This window comes from Erythranthe guttata, chromosome 4 (genome assembly GCF_056151865.1).
Source record: "Erythranthe guttata isolate IM_541 chromosome 4, IM_541, whole genome shotgun sequence".
Lineage (NCBI taxonomy): Eukaryota > Viridiplantae > Streptophyta > Magnoliopsida > Lamiales > Phrymaceae > Erythranthe > Erythranthe guttata.
Window position 1 is genome coordinate 13,209,923 of NC_142536.1, and position 17,608 is coordinate 13,227,530.

Genomic DNA, 17,608 nt, shown 5'->3' on the forward strand with positions numbered 1-17,608 from the left:
CCAATCTGTTATAGAATAAACCCAATAGCTAAACATATTTTTGTATATACGTATTATAGGAAGAATAGAATAAGAGAAGGAGAAAGAGAGAAATAATAATACGTAATAGAAACCTTCATTATGTTATGGGTTGATTACATGGAATATATATAGAGAAATAATGCTAGGTAACAGAGTTTGACTAGGTAACTAAATCCTAACTAATCTAGGTAACCGAATCATACTAGAATCCTAATATTACAAGAGTTCTATAATATAATATTCTCTAACACGCCCCCGCAGTCGAAACGTGACGAACGTGAAGACTGGACAATCACTTGCTAGCACGCTCCCACAGTCGGAACGAATATACTTCAAACGTGGAGACTGGAAACTTCAAACGTGAAGACTGGACAGAAACCGCGAAACACATCGCTAGAGAATTCCTCTGTGGAAATATCTGTCCAATTGATAAAAAAAATATAATAAGAATAACGGGTGAGAGAAAAAAACACTTTTTTTTTTTCTTTTAATCGAGATAGAGAAAAGAGATGAGAGAGGGGTCGCCGGCCATGGAGAAGAAGAGAGGCAGCGGCTAGGTTTTAGGCCATGGAGAAGAAGAAGAAGAAAAAGATAGAGAAGATACACCACCGAGAGAGGGAGAAAATTCGGTTTGGTGGTCGCCGGCCATTGAGAAGAAGAGAAGCGGCGGCTAGGTTTTAGGCCATGGAGAAGAAGAAGAAGAAGAAGAAGATAGAAAAAGATAGAGAAGCACCACCTGGGAGGGAGAAAATTCGGGTGGTGTTCATAAAAAAGATAGAAGAAAAAAAATAAAGAAAAATATTAGAGTACCACCACCGGGGGAGGGAGAAAATTGGGTGGTCACCGCCATGGAGAAGAAAGGCGGCTAGGTTTTCACCGCCATGGAGAAGAAATGCGGCTAGGTTAAAAAACTTAAACCTGGTGCTCTGATACCATATAGGAAGAATAGAATAAGAGAAGGAGAAAGAGAGAAATAATAATACGTAATAGAAACCCCCATTATGTTATGGGTTGATTACATGGAATATATATAGAGAAATAATGCTAGGTAACAGAGTTTGACTAGGTAACTAAATCCTAACTAATCTAGGTAACCAAATCATACTAGAATCCTAATATTACAAGAGTTCTATAATATAATATTCTCTAACACGCCCCCGCAGTCGAAACGTGACGAACGTGAAGACTGGACAATCACTTGCTAGCACGCTCCCGCAGTCGGAACGAATATACTTCAAACGTGGAGACTGGAAACTTCAAACGTGAAGACTGGACAGAAACCGCGAAACACATCGCTAGAGAATTCCTCTGTGGAAATATCTGTCCAATTGATAAAAAAAATATAATAAGAATAACGGGTGAGAGAAAAAAACACTTTTTTTTTTTTCTTTTAATCGAGATAGAGAAAAGAGATGAGAGAGGGGTCGCCGGCCATGGAGAAGAAGAGAGGCAGCGGCTAGGTTTTAGGCCATGGAGAAGAAGAAGAAGAAAAAGATAGAGAAGATACACCACCGAGAGAGGGAGAAAATTCGGTTTGGTGGTCGCCGACCATTGAGAAGAAGAGAAGCGGCGGCTAGGTTTTAGGCCATGGAGAAGAAGAAGAAGAAGAAGATAGAAAAAGATAGAGAAGCACCACCTGGGAGGGAGAAAATTCGGGTGGTGTTCATAAAAAAGATAGAAGAAAAAAAATAAAGAAAAATATTAGAGTACCACCACCGGGGGAGGGAGAAAATTGGGTGGTCACCGCCATGGAGAAGAAAGGCGGCTAGGTTTTCACCGCCATGGAGAAGAAATGCGGCTAGGTTAAAAAACCTAAACCTGGTGCTCTGATACCATATAGGAAGAATAGAATAAGAGAAGGAGAAAGAGAGAAATAATAATACGTAATAGAAAACCCCATTATGTTATGGGTTGATTACATGGAATATATATAGAGAAATAATGCTAGGTAACAGAGTTTGACTAGGTAACTAAATCCTAACTAATCTAGGTAACCGAATCATACTAGAATCCTAATATTACAAGAGTTCTATAATATAATATTCTCTAACACGTATATTGGAATAAGCAATAATAATATTGCAATACAAAGCTATTGGAATTGAGTAAATGATATTAATGCAATGGAAAGTTGTATATTGCTACTGTAAAGAAAATTTGAGGAAATGTTTTGCAATTCTCTCTCTTTTTTCATTCATTACCGAAAGGTATTTATAGAAAATAAATAGAAGCATTGTCATGCTTATCGGAGGATGCACAAGATTGACACTTATTTTACATGACTTAGTCCATAAGAATCAATGGATATGTATTATAATACTCCCTTTGAGCTAAGTATTATCGATAGTGGCTGCAAATCGGATGAGTAAAATATATGAAATGCCTCGTCAAGAACCTCAAGCCGGAAAATTCAGTGGGACAAAAACCGGTCAGAAGGGGAAAATAATGCATAACTTAATCCAAGCCATGCGCATAAGCTGCCCCGTTAAAAACCTTTGCTGGAAAACCTAACAGGACAAAACCAGTCAAAAGGGAAAAGGAGTGCAGCGCACTATTACTCCGTCTGAAATGAGCAGTGAAAACCTCTGAGGTGAGCTATCAACTTGCTCCTTATCAACTCTTCTCATTCCAATACCGTATACGGATTTCTGAAATGTAAAAGTTGGGAAGGACTTGGTTCGATCGCCTTTTATATTATCGCCTAATATATGCTCTAAGCAATTTTATATTCATAAATGACAGCGAATGTGCATATTTGGTAAATCGTCAAGAAATACATGCATATTATATAACACGATTCACTGTTATAATCATCGAATATGATGTATTGAGGAACCAAGAATGTAAAAATATTATCGATGATTATTTCATTTCTATCTCATATTTTATTGGAATAACTTATGGAATTCTCGGTATTCCCCGAATTTGATATTGCTTTTTCGATATCAGGCTCAACAAATTCATCTGAAGCATTCTCACTAAGAACCTCCTCATTTGAGGGTCACTGATTTTCCCCTTTCTTTTTCTAGAAACAATGTCCTTTGATCCAATAGGTCTACCACGTTTTTGTCGTGCGAGATGATCATCCATTTTTTCATGTTCTTCAGGAACAGCGATCCTAGCTGGCACATTCACAGTTGGAATATAAGATTTCGTGACTTTACTGGCATCATTAAATTTATCAGGAAGTCTATTCACAATATTTTGTGAATGATCTCATTTTCTCATTCAAAGGTACGTGGGTCTAGATGATATAAATGTTGTTCACACCATGTGAGATTCTCGATTAGTTTATGTTTAACATTATCACGGATATTTTGAATATCCTTACCAATCGGTATAAATAATGTCTCATCAAAGTGACAATCCGCAAGTCCAGCGGTAAATAAATCACCCATCATTGGTTGCAAGAACCTAATAATTGACGGTGAATCAAACCCAACATATATGCCAAGTCGATGTTATTGACCCATTTTAGTCCTCTGAGGAGGAGGAATTGACACTTGCACAGTGCAACCAAATGTGAGTAGGTGCGAAATATCAGGCTCAAAGCCTAATGCCAATTGTATTGGGAAATGCACATGATAAACAGTGGGGCGCAATTTAATCAGTGTTGATTCTTGCAATACTACATGGCCCCATGTTGCACCAGTGATTTTGGATCTCATCAGCAAAGTACGAGCAATTATTTGGACGCATTTAATCTAAGATTCTGCCAGTCCATTTTGAGTGTGAACGTATGCTACTGGGTGCTCGACATTTATTCTTAGAGATGCACAATAATATGTGCCATCAAACGAGCAAATGCTATATTTCGTGTAGATAATAAGCATACGAGGTACCATTAGGAAACATAATTGTTGCACTCCCGGGTCATCTATTACCTCATCGGGATCTGATATGATTTTAATTTGTGCCTTGCACAATGTCACAAGTGACAAACATATTTTATTATTGAATATTGAGTGTGTAGTTGCACTATCAAGTAGGCAATAGTCATATTTATCCATGTTGTTCATGTACGCATAATCAAAATATCAGCTCAACCTTAGGATATATCATCAAGGGAGATATGTACATGTTTGTATACTGAAAGCAAACTCTATCTTGGAAATCACATCATCCAAGAGATTATACATGGATACACTCAAAACTACTCAATCTCGGGAATTACACCTTCCGATATATATATATATATATATATATATATATATATATATATACACCATGGGTATACAATAACCCCAAAGCCCCGTAAGTTTGGGCTTGTTAGTAATAGCCACTAAGTTGGCTCTTGACGGGTTTTACCGTGTCTAGTGACTCTACAAGCTTCAACCTCGGAGTTATTTTCAGATTTTTGGCCTATAAATCGGCTTTCTTATCTCTGCGAGTTTAGTCTTGGAGTTATAATAACAATTTAGCCTCTAAATCGGCTTTCTTGTCTCAACGAGCTTAGGTTCGTAGCTTTTAATGATTTAGCCTCTAAATCGGCTTTCTTGTCTCCACGAGTTTAGACTCGGAGTAATATTCACGATTAGGCATCTAAATCAGCTTTCTTATCTCAACGAGCTTAGACTCGGAGCTATATTTTATTGGGCAAATTACCAAAACCCCCCTGAGGTAAGTCTGAATAACGGACATTCCCCCACGTTCTCGTAATTACGAAAAACCCCCTAAGATATGCATACATCTTACAAATCGCTCTAACGGTGTTAAACTCGATAGAATCTTTTTTATTCTCCCGAATATTCCTCTGATAATACCAATTTTTCCCCTTTAACTTTTACCCCTTTCGCCGGACGCTTCGATATTCCTATCCCGCATCACCAACAAATGCTCGGAAATCAACGGCCCGGAAATCCGGGCGACCCCAATCACTTCACAACTTCAGGAAGAAACCCGACCTAGAATTGGAGGATCCGAATCAACCAAACCCAGCTTGTTTCACAGGCCTCCACAGTCCTCCTGCAACGACACTCCAAATTATGGGCTGCGCTTCTCAAACCCCTCAAGTTTTCCTCCAATTTTACTCCTTCCCTCTTTCACCAAATCTTGAACATAATCGAAACCCACCCCAAAATATGTTTTAGTTTCTTCAATTGGGCTTAGAATACCCTCGATTTCAAGCCTGATATCGGCGACTGGTGCCGGATTATCCGGATACTGTTAGGGTGGGTCGGAGCTTTCTGTACTTGGAAACCCCATCTTAGATTCAATTGTTCAAGATTACTCACCTGCCAAGATTTTCCCTCTATTGATTCAATCGCGCAAAGCTGTTGATTCTCAGAATATTTCCCCGGTTATGAACTCCGTGGTCGAATGTTATTGCAGCAAACAAATGTATTCTCAGAATATTTTTCACATATTTAACAGAAGGATATAATAGACATTTCACGTTTTCGGTTTAAAAAATCCGGTCAACCGTTAGTCAAGGGGGGTTTTCGTAATTACGAGAACGTGGGGGGATTTTCGTTATTTAGGCTTACCTTAGGGGGGGTTTTGGTAATTTGCCATATTTTATTTATTTGAATGGAATTCCAACGTCTTGACTCAACGAGTTTCTCGGCTCGGAGTTATGTTCGTGATTTAGGCTCTAAGTCGACTTTCTTGTCTCAACGAGTTTAGACCCGGAGTTATAACGATTTAGCTTCTATATTGGATTTCTTGTCTCAACGAGTTTAGACTCGGAGTTATATTAATGATTTAGCCTCTATATTGACTTTCTTTACTCATCGAGTTTAGACTTGGAGTTATATAAAAGATTTAGCCTCTAAATCGGCTTTCTTGACTCAATGAGCTTTAAGCTCGGAGCAAAATTCTATTTAATTGACGAGAATTCCAACGTCTCGACTCAACGATTTTTTCGGCTCGTAGTTATAGTATGACCTCAATACAGTCTCTGTTAAGCTCTGCGGGTACTATGCCCAGAGTTAAAACGATAACCTCTAAATCAACTTTAAAGGGAGATTGTGCTCGGAGTTAATCTCATAGTCTCTAAATCGACCTTCAACTGACATTATTATATCTTTGACTCGACGAGCATCATGCTCAGAGTTAATATCTTGGCCTCTAAGTCGGCCCAGATCTGTTAAACTTTAGCATGTGCTTATAACACAGCTTGGGATCCACAAGCTTTGATACGCATAAAACCTACGTATGAAAAACCGCAAGTGTACAATATCGCGTTTTGTAAAATAGTGAATTCCAGATATCGATCCACAGGGAATTAAGTTCCTAAATTTACCAAGTACCGTAATTATACTGTACTAAACTTTAACTAGACGATCAAGAATGGATGGGAGAAATAAAATTAAAAAGAAACAATAAATAAAAAACAATGGTCCGCTAGGACAAGCAAGGAATTCCGACGAGTGATGGCTTCTAGGGTAAAATCCACCAGTGTACTATCGATAAAGATCTACAAATCCGAATCTAGTGTCAATTCTATATTCACTAACCCAGACACTAAAATACCCTAACCCCCATCTGTAGTGTAGTTAGAGTCTATTCACAGGTCCGACGTCTCTGTTAAGAACCTGATATTAAGAAAGCATTTAGGTCAAGTCATTAAGGGCTACCCGAGGTGCATCATGTCTCCGTTTCCACAACCCGAGCTATGCTTTCCTAAAATCAAACGAGTAATCCGCTCTCGAGTACATTCCCATTTACAATCAATTCAACTGTTGGCCAAACAATCGAAAGCATTTAATACAGGAAAACATAAACATAATCAAAGAACGACAAATAGATCACAGATCCGGAAATCAAAATCAATATATACAAGGATTCATTTCCCTAAAAGAAAATGCTTAGTTCATTACAAACATAGCATTCAAATGTAGAACACGAGAAATCATAAACTAAACGTAAAGAAAAAGCTTATGAAAAACCCGAGTCAAAACCCTCGTCGAAGCTTCCCGAAGAACTGGCGAGAACCGAAGAAGAAGTCCAAGAAGCGGTCTAGCCTTGGTTGAAGAGTGAGGTTTGTTCTATTTATAGTAAGCTTTGCCTTTTTAGATATTTTACACATCCCGAGGCCATATCGTGATATGGGGGACAGTATCGAGCGATATGGTAAAATTGCAAGCTCTTTGTTTCGTTTCCCCCATATCGCGATACAAGGAGTCATATCGCGCGATATGGCAAAAACCCAATCTCAGTTTCGTTTTCTCCCATATCGCGATATGGAAGGTAATATCGCGATATGGTCGTTGCAATAACTTCAAACTCTGTTTTGACCATTTTTTAGCCCGAATTTGACAATTTTGCATTTCACAAAGGTTGTAGACCTTGAAGTTGGCTTTCTAAATCTACTTGAATCAGCTCAAAGGGAGGTCGTATGAAGAAGTTATGCAGGAAATACCAAACGTTGCCATCGTCCACTTGAATGCAATTTTGCACTTGTTTGGTTTGGTTCTCGGCTTCGCTTTCAAAATCATTTCGAATCAGCAAAAATAGCTAATAAAACCTAAAAATAGAAATAAAACAAGAAACGCATAATATGTACGAATAAAGCCGAAAACTCGGACGAACGAAGCCCAAATCTCGAAGATTTGATAAGTGAAAATCATGCAAAATGAACACTTATCAAGCTTTCAAATATAAATTTCAGCAGCAACTCATCAAATATATGGGCTATATATGTATGTATATACATGAATCCATCATATCCTTTGAGAAATGATAGCGTATAAAAGACCGAAGTATTCGCTCATCATTCTCGTTTGTCTTTTCGACAATAGATCGATGGTCGGGATTTTCGTAAAAAAAAATAGAAAGAAAAATACAAAAATAAAAAATCACTATCGAGCGAAATCTCGTACTCATAACGTGTTATAGAATAAACCCACTAGCCAGGGGTGGAACCAGGATGAAAACATGGGGGGCAAGCAAAATTTTCAGGGTTCGGGGCAGCGCCCCGAATAAAAAAATAGGGTCGCAAGACATTGCAAAAATAAGTTTATATTGCTAATATTTAAAACAATATATATTATAATCTTATCATATTTCAACCATGCAATAAAATAAATATAATTAGTCCAAACGATTTTAATAATCTACTACACTTAAGATTTTGGTTGAAAAAATTAAGTAAATATTTATAAATTTTACTTAAAAAATTAAAAATTTATCTTATATTGTTAGTATTAAATATGATTTTTTTTTATCTATAATTATATAAAATTATGGAGAAAAAAATAAAAAAGGCATTAAAATATATATTTACAAAAACTTTGGGGGCCAAAATTAATATTCAAAAATTTTAAGTGCAAAATACCTACAAATTTTTTATTTTTTTTTTGTTTTGGGGGTCAACAGCCCCGCCCCTCTATTGTGCCGCCAGTGCTACTAGCTATACATATTTTTGTATATATACGTACGTATATTGGAATAAGCAATAATAATATTGCAATACAAAGCTATTGGAATTGAGTAAATGATATTGCAACGGAAAGAACTTGTATATTGCTACTGTAAAGAAAATTCGAGAAAAGGTTTTGCAATTCTATCTCTTCTTTCATTCATTACCTAGAAGTATTTATACAAACTAAATAGAAACATTATCATGATTATTGGAGGATGCACAAAAGTGATACGTATTTTAGATGACTTAGTCCATAACTTATGGATATGTATTATAATACAATTTTTTTTTTAAATTGGAGCATGTATACCACAATTTCTTCTATCCTACACCTGGTGATATATACTTGGTGGGTTTTCTCCCCTTTTTTTATTTTATAACATATTCCCCCGCTAGGATTTATCTTTAGGAATTTTAGAAAAAAAAAAAAAAAAAAGGACATGTGGCAGCAGAAGACCCATCCGGCGTTTATCATCGAGTGTAGGGTCGAAGGAACCAGTATATCACCTATCAATTTAGTCGTAGACGTATTTCAGATTATAAAAAAAAGAAAAAGAAAAATAGTAAAATAATATATCATGTTTAAATTATTAAATAATATTTTATTATGTACTAATTTCATATGGGCATTTTGCAAATAAGCTTATCAATGTGTATTTATTCATAAAGGGGTCGAGATAAAAAATTCTTTTACAAAAAAGTCTACACATTGTCCAAAGGTTTGTAAAAGATTAAAATAGCCCCTCACATTTTAATATGCTCCAATTTCATCATTTAATTTAATTTAACCTCAATTTGACCCCTATTTTCACAAATTATTCAATTTTGACCCAAAACACAATTTTGAGTACAATTTCATCTGTTGCCGCCGTTAACCCCGATCAACAGCCATTGACTTTTTTTTTTCTTCCTTCCGCCTGTCTCCGGTGTTGACTTTTTCGATTTTTTTATTTATTTACTTTTTTTCCTTTCTGATTTCTCCGCCGGTTTCCGGCGTTGACTTTTTCGATTTGTTTTTTTTTTCTTTAACATCTTTTTGCCGCCGTTTGAATAGCAATATTGATGTGGTTGACAGTAAATATTAACTATATTACTGTTAAACATAGTAATATTAACTACAATTTAACATAGTAACATTGCTATATTATTAACACAACAAAAGTCATTATTATTGTGTAATAGAGTAATATTAATATGTTGACCGTTCAACAAAGGTAAACATAATAGAAAGCCAAAAGAATTAATATCGTTGTGGTTGACAGTAAATTAATGTAACAACAGTAATATTGCAGTCAATCACAATTATATTATTGTGTTTACAGTAAGTAATATTACAATAGTAGACAGTAATATTATTAGGTTACTCCGTCAACAACTCAAAGAAAACAAAATACCAAAAAAAAAATTAATATTGATGTGGTAGACAGTAATATTATTGTGTTTATAATTATTTTACTCTTAACGACAATAATATAATTACGTTGGCTTGTCAACAAATCAAACAAACTTTAAAAAAAAAGCCAAAAAAATAATAATATTGTCGTTGACTCTCATTGTACTGTCAACGACAGTACAATTACGTTAATGTATTGTCAACGACAGTATAATTACGATAATGTACTGTCAGTGACTGTATAATTACTGTTAATGACAGTACAATTACGGTCAACGTTTAGGGGCAGGCGTAAAAATACGGATACAAATTTTAGGAATAAAATGAAATAAACTAAAAATCACAAAAAAAGTCAACGCCGGAGACCGGCAGTCAATACCGGCGGAAAAAACTGACCAGAAAATAAAAATCGAAAAAGTCAACGTCGGAAATCGGCGGCGGAAAAAACAGACCAGAAAAAAAATATCGAAAATTCTACGTTGGAAACCGGCGGCAAAAATATAATTTCAGATTAAAAAAAAGAAGTTAAAATTGGATTTCCGTGGTCAAAATTGATTAAATTGAGGTTATTATTAAGAATTATGTCTAAAGGGTTGGGGGTAATTTTGTCATATACATTAATGTTTCCTTTATTTATAATACATAATAAAGGGATAAAATTATTGGTGAAAGAGATATAACCCATGAACCTAGAATAATAAAGATGTTTTGTCAGAGACTTATGTACAAAAACCTCATTTCATATTTTGCTGATTCCATTTAATTAAGTAAAGACAGGGATAGAGTAATCAAATTTTAAGGAAAAAAAAGAAAAAAAAGCAATATAAAAAAAATAATGGGCAAATTACACACGCCCTATTTTGGAATTATTTTGGGGTTATTTTCATTTTATTTTGGGAAGTTATGTTTTGAGGGAATAATTTGAAAATTAAAGTAATGTTGTTTATAATTTGAGATGAGACAAAATATATTGTAGCAGCCAAATCATGTTAAAATGTGAAAATAGTATTTTAAAAGAAGAATTTAAAAAATAAAATAATGTTTGTTTATTTTTAGTTAACATATTTTTACTATAGCCGTCAATATTTCTTTATGTAATAGTAAAATCATGTGCTTAGAAGAATTAAACTTTTGAAACCGTTTTAGAATTTTCTTTTGAAAAGCTATAAATAAACACGAATTTATTTGGAGGAAGTAATAAAATGAGATGAAAATGAAAATGAAACCATATACTGCCAGACAACACTCTATTATAAGTTGAAGTTGTTAATTACCTCATGTTTAATGGTGGATTAATTAAGCGTTATTGAGAGCATATTAGTCCGTCCCCTCACTAAGCAAGACTTTTTATGCTTTTGATACAGGGCTATATGACAAATCCCTCATTCAATTTTGACTTCTTGATAAATTCATTTTTTTTAATTGATATTTGTTATAAACCCAAATGTAAGGAATTATCCAAAATGCTCCTATTTAATATTACTAAAAATTACCATATTATACTATTTTAAAAAATTCATTATTTTTTTTGGTAGATATGCAAAACCCCTTATTTTCTTCCCACACAATCCCTCAATTATCTCCCTATCACGCCATTTCGGTTTTAAGTTTTATTATTTACTAGTATTCACCCGTGCGATGCACGGGGTGGCATATTTTCAACTGAAAATACATGTCTGAAAAATAAATTTACGCATATATAAATTAATACGCTCATTGAATTTAAACACAAAAAGCGACCAGCAATATTGAAGCATCATGTTCTTCATAGTTACATCATAAGAATAATATTAAAATATTAGTATATCGTCAAAAATAAATCTTAAAGATAATAAAATTTGCACTGAGCATCCTAGGGACATGATTGAAAATAACATCGCACGGGGGAAATTATATAGAGAAGAAACACCTGCCAAAGAATAAGTTGTTAAAAAAAAGACATGTTACATGAATAATTGGTAAATATGAAAATATTCTCTACCTTCAAATTCGATAATAATTGGTAAATATGAAAATATTCTCTACCTTCAAATTCGATGAAATACTTCGTTGTACACGGCATTTCTAGTAACATTGGTGAGTTCACTCGAATCCAACTTGATGAATATCTTAATGCCACCTCTGCTCGTAACTCTGGACAGTGCAACATATAGTTGATCATGGCTGAAGACATGCTTAGGAAGATACAAACCAACATGCGAAAGAGTTTGACCTTGGCTTTTATTGATCGTCACTGCAAAAGAAACAATCAATGGAAACTGTCTTCTCTGAAATTTAATTGGCAGTCTGGTAGATGGTATTAAAGTCATTCGAGGAATGAACACCATGTCACCGATATTTATTCCGGAAAGAGTTTTGCAACTCATAACGTGAATGCTAGTTCTAATAATTTGAAGTTTAGTCCCGTTACACAATCCTTAAGCTTGATCGATGTTTCTTATTAGCATAACGGGTGCACCAATCTTGAACTTCAACGCATGAGAACGAAGTTCGGAGCATCTTATTGTGTTGAGGAATTCAGTCGAATAAATTTCTGCACTATCCTCCATTGTTTGCTCGTCCCTAAACATACTATCTGAGCTCAGGTACACCTTCTCCTCTCCTGGAAGGAGAGACATTAAGTGATCGTTCACAAACTCGACGCATTCATTAGTTGGTGCAAGAATTGCTCTCCCTTGAAAATAATCTGGATCATATATGTTACTCAACAATCCGGGTAAACGAAATCCAGTAGGTCTCTGAATGGATCTTCTGAATCACCAATCAACATGTCATCGGGAATCACTATCGAAGCTTCACCATGATTTTATTCCCCAACATCCTCACTACCAACCTTCAGTATCCAGTCTCCAAATTCTTTTACCTCATCCACGTTAGATGGAGAAGAGCATGACTGCAATCTCATGTTCTTAGTCAACTTCATGACACGATAGAAATTCCACAGCGAAGAGGAGTTTATATTAGCATGTACTATGTCCTGCCTTGATGATTTGAGCACAACTGGTAAAATCTGCCTAAAATCTCCTCTAAAAACAACCACCTTTCCACCAAAGAGTTTGTCAACCTGTAATATTGACTTCATTGTCTTGTCAAGCGCTTCAAAACAGCATCTATGCATCATAGGAGCCTCGTCCCATATAATAAACTTTGCCCTTATGAACAACTCCGCCTGTGGACTTTGTTGCGATATGCTACAGGTGGAACTCTCGTGTACATTTATGGGTAGTCCGAATCGAGAATGAGTTGTTCTTCCACCGGGGAGCAATAACGATGCTATACCACTCGATGCAACGTTAATTACAATCTCTCATTTGGAACGAACTGCAGCCGAAAGAGTTTACCCATAGAAACGTCTTTCCCGTTTCACCATGGCCATATAGAAAGAACATTCCACCACATTCATTGGATACAACATTCATGACTACGTCATAAACCTTTGTTTGCACGTGTGTAATTCAAGCAAGACACCGTTGAAGTTCCCTACCCATTTCAAAGCGGTCGTAATCCAGTTCATCTAACACCAATATGTTTACTGTGTCATCCGCTGAGAATTCGATTGGAACTGGCAGGGGCGCGTAATTTCGCAAGCTTTTACCATTGCTTTGCAATATTTTTTCTATTTCGGTGAGAGTATAGTTCTTCAAGCTTTCATCCGATATATGTAAATTTTCAAAAAAAAAATGGATAAATTATGTGCATTTAGTTCAAAACGACAATATTAAAAGGATGAGTAATATTTAAAATCTAATAGAATAATGTGTTATACAAATTGTCATACCTGGATTAGTATGAAGACTTTGTTGTTTGTAAGCAATACCCTCAGCCAAATCCAACCAACAACTTTGTCAAACATGTTCGGGCCGACTTAAGCTATTGGAAAGAAGCATAACTATAAATAACCTTCTTATATAATTCCTCGGTGCCCAAGTATTCACTTCTATTAATGAATATATGTATTCTTTGTCGTTATCTAATAAACCCAACACATAACATGCATCCCTGAACGTAGGGTAGACGGTGTCAAAAACTTTTCTGATGTCCTCGTAGCACGTATATCCCCTCTGAATGTTAAGTAGCAATCTAAGGTATTAGTCTTTCCCCTTTCCAGGGGGAACATTCGCAAGCCTACCAATAGAAAATCTTTTTTTCCTTGGCGCCCAAGTTCGAGAATCCTCTTTTAACCCAAGTTCGCAAACCTCCACATTGCCTCACATGCCGAAAGATATCTGCAGTCGTAGTACATCTTTATCTCATCACAAATCTCAACACCGCCATCTGTATGGCGTGTTTCATAAAATGCCACCGTAACTCGGCCATGCCCCTTGTTTACGTATTTGAACATGTATTTGATTGACTTGTTCTGGTTGCATAACTCGATATTAATGTGAGATCGGTATTTACTCAACAATATACGATTGTACGGGACTACAAACCCATTGTCAAGAGTAGTCTTCTTCTTCGTAACTGTTCTGCCATCTTCCATTCTCCTGTACACAGTAAAACCATCTGCATCTGATTCAGTGCGCTGCACAAATGGCTTTGGAAATCGCTTCGTGCAAACTCGATCCTTCATACAGGGAGATTTCAAATTCGCCTGACCGCACGATCCATGTATCATATACTTCTCCACTAACTGGTACATCTTTCGGTCGTTTACTTCGTCAGGATTTTCAGCACATATGATCCTATCAATTTCTTCTGGGTTATTGGGCTTATCGTCATTATGAAACTACAATAAAATATGTGCATGCGGTAGACCTTGTTTCTGAAATTCAATTAAGCATACATCTGCATAGAAAATATAAACATATGGTATTAAAAAAATATGCATTAATTTAGTTAAGGAAGCAATAAGTAGTTAAACTCACACATGAGCAAATTCTTTAATTTATATGAATGAAGTAAATGTATAATTATAAACTGAGATCTAATTAAATACTTACATGTTGTAATACGTCTGAATATACAACCTTTCTTGATTTCTGTCATCATACTATCGAGCTTCATCTTGAACACACGACAAAGAATGTCTGGCCGATCCTCCGGCCTGAGATTTGTATCTTTCAACACCCTTTGTATTTCTGGCCATTGAGGATTGCATGTGATGGCAATAAAGAGGGTTGGAGATCCAATCCAGTTACATATTTGAAGAGCATCAACGAAGTTGTTAAACATATACCTTGGACGTGCGGTGAACGACCCTGGAATTATAATGCGTTGTCCAATTGATTTACCCTCAGTGTCTCCTTTAAAAATATTTTCTTCGATACCCTTGTATATGTCAACCCTAAGTTGATCTTGATTGAACCTTATGAAATTCAACCTCTGTGACTCTACCATCGAAAATACATCAACACAGAACTGCTGAAATAACTTCTTGAAATGCAAAAGTAACAAATGTTATCAACGCCGTTTATGGATTAGATATGCAAAGAACTCTCGCATGCTTACCTTCCTCCATTTTCTATTATTAGCAAGCGAAGATTCTCTCAAACAGATATCGTCTCGATAATCATCTTCCCTGTAAGAAAATAAAAGAAGATACTGTAGAGGCAAGTAAAGAGGATGGAGCTCACTGATTCGTTGAAGCTTATTTGAGCGTGTCTCAGCTACAATATCCCTAAACGCATGTAACGAATCCAATACAATGCAATTGACCTGCTATTTTGTACAATGATTATACAAAATAAGTAAAACGTTACCAAAATAATACAAATATAAATATTTAATGACATAAAATCATTCTACAATAAATTACCTTGATATAAATATTGAGTGGAGCCCGTAGCAAGTTCCTAGTACAATGCAAATTAACCTACAAATGAGGAATGCCAAAACATATAAGTTATACAAAATAAAGGTCATTATGTAAAATTGTATAAGATTTTATATAGTTACCTTCATATATGCCGAAAAACATCCTTGTACCACATTATTTGTAGTTGGTTGTATCGCCAGATTCCGACGTGATCAAAATCCTTATGCCACTTCAACTATTAACTCTCGAGAGTGCGACATAGAGTTGTCCATGACTGAAAACATGTCTGAGCAAGTGCAATACTACATGGGAAAGAGTTTGTCTTTTAACTTTTATTGATTGTTATTGCAAAGGAAACCATCGCCGAAGGCTGACGTTGCTAAAATTTAATAGGCGATGTAGAGTTGGACGGTACCAATATCATTTGAGCAATGAACGAACTATATGGTCAACATGTTTATCGGGTAGTGTCTTGCATTTGAGAACGTGTTTTCCCATATTAATAACCTGAAGCCTAGTTCCACTGCACGATCCTCTAGCCTGATCAATATTTTTGATGAGCATAACGGGAATACATCTTTTCAATGCAACCTAAGTGGAATTCTGGAGCACGATATGGTGTTGAGGAACTCGGATCTATGATATTAACTCCTCATTGTACACACTATCGGAATTCAAATAAACCTTCTCTTCTCCACTTATGAGCGACAAAAAATGATCATTCACAAAATCGACACTTTCATTAGTCGATGCAATAATTGTTATGGCCTCAAAGTACTCAGGATTGAACATGTTGCTCACCATATCCAGGTAAACAAACTCTATAAGATCAAAAAATGGATCTGCAGAATCACGGATAAGCATGTCATCAAAAATTTCAATTTCAAAATTATTTTATTAGTATTAGTCTTAGTCATAATCATCATGCTAATACTAATATTAATATTAATATTAATACTAATACTAATACTAATACTATTACAAATACTTATACTAATACTAATACTAATACTAATACTAATACTAATACTAATACTAATACTAATACTACTACCAATACTAATACTTTAATGCTAATATTAATGTACTAATGCCAATACTAATGTACTGATACTAAAACCAATATCAATACAAATATCAATACCAAAACCAATACTAATACCAATACAAATATCAATACCAATTATTTTATTAGTATTAATCTTAATCATATTCCTCATACTAATACTAATATTAATACTAATACTAACACTAATATTAATACTAATACTAATACTAATATTAATACTACTACTAATGTTAATACGTTAATGCTAATATTAATGTACTAATGACAATACTAATGTACTAATACTAAAACCAATAGCAAAAAAAATAGCAATACCAAAACCAATATCATTACCATTACCATTACCATTACCTTTACCTTTACAAATATTAATACTAATATGATAATAATACTATTACCATTAGTAATACTAATGCTACTGATAATCCTAATATGCTAATGTTAATGCTAATACCATTGTGAATATCAATTATAATCTTAATCATAATCCTAATGCTAGTGTTAATGCTAATCCTAATCCAAATACGTTAATACTAATGTCAATCCTAATATGCTATTATTCACATTAATCCTAATACGCTAATGCTAATATATTAATGTTAATTCTACTTCTACTTCTAATGTTAATGGTAATCCTAACCCTAACACTAATTCTAATGCTAATCATAACCAAAATTACAATCCTAATATTAATTCTAATCATAATTATAATCATAATCTTAATCCTAATCATAATTATAGTCCTAATTATAATGCTAATCTTAATTTTAATGCTAATTCTATTCATAATAATAATACTAATCATAGTTCTTATCCTAAAAATACACATATGCTAATGCTACCGCTAATCTTAATACTAATTATATTATGCTAATGTTAATGCTAATGCTAATCCTAATGCGAATCCTAATTCTAATTATAATGCTAATATTAATACTTATTCTACTAATTCTAGTCATAATGCTAATCATAATACTAATATTCATACTAATAGTAAAATCC

At 34.7% G+C, this 17,608-nt stretch overlaps 1 protein-coding gene across 1 annotated transcript; it reads right to left on the reverse strand.

The window, feature by feature from the left end:
- Positions 1–12,196: 12,196 nt before the first annotated feature.
- Positions 12,197–16,401, reverse strand: LOC105966884 (uncharacterized). Its single transcript, XM_088817520.1, has 9 exons — positions 16,222–16,401; positions 16,045–16,128; positions 15,538–15,594; positions 15,231–15,437; positions 14,723–15,155; positions 14,538–14,567; positions 13,962–14,477; positions 12,613–13,052; positions 12,197–12,517 (listed from the first exon to the last, which is right to left on the reverse strand). The coding sequence occupies exons 1-9, from the start codon at positions 16,399–16,401 to the stop codon at positions 12,197–12,199; spliced, it is 2,268 nt and encodes a 755-aa protein (XP_088673646.1).
- Between the last annotated feature and the right edge of the window lie 1,207 nt (positions 16,402–17,608).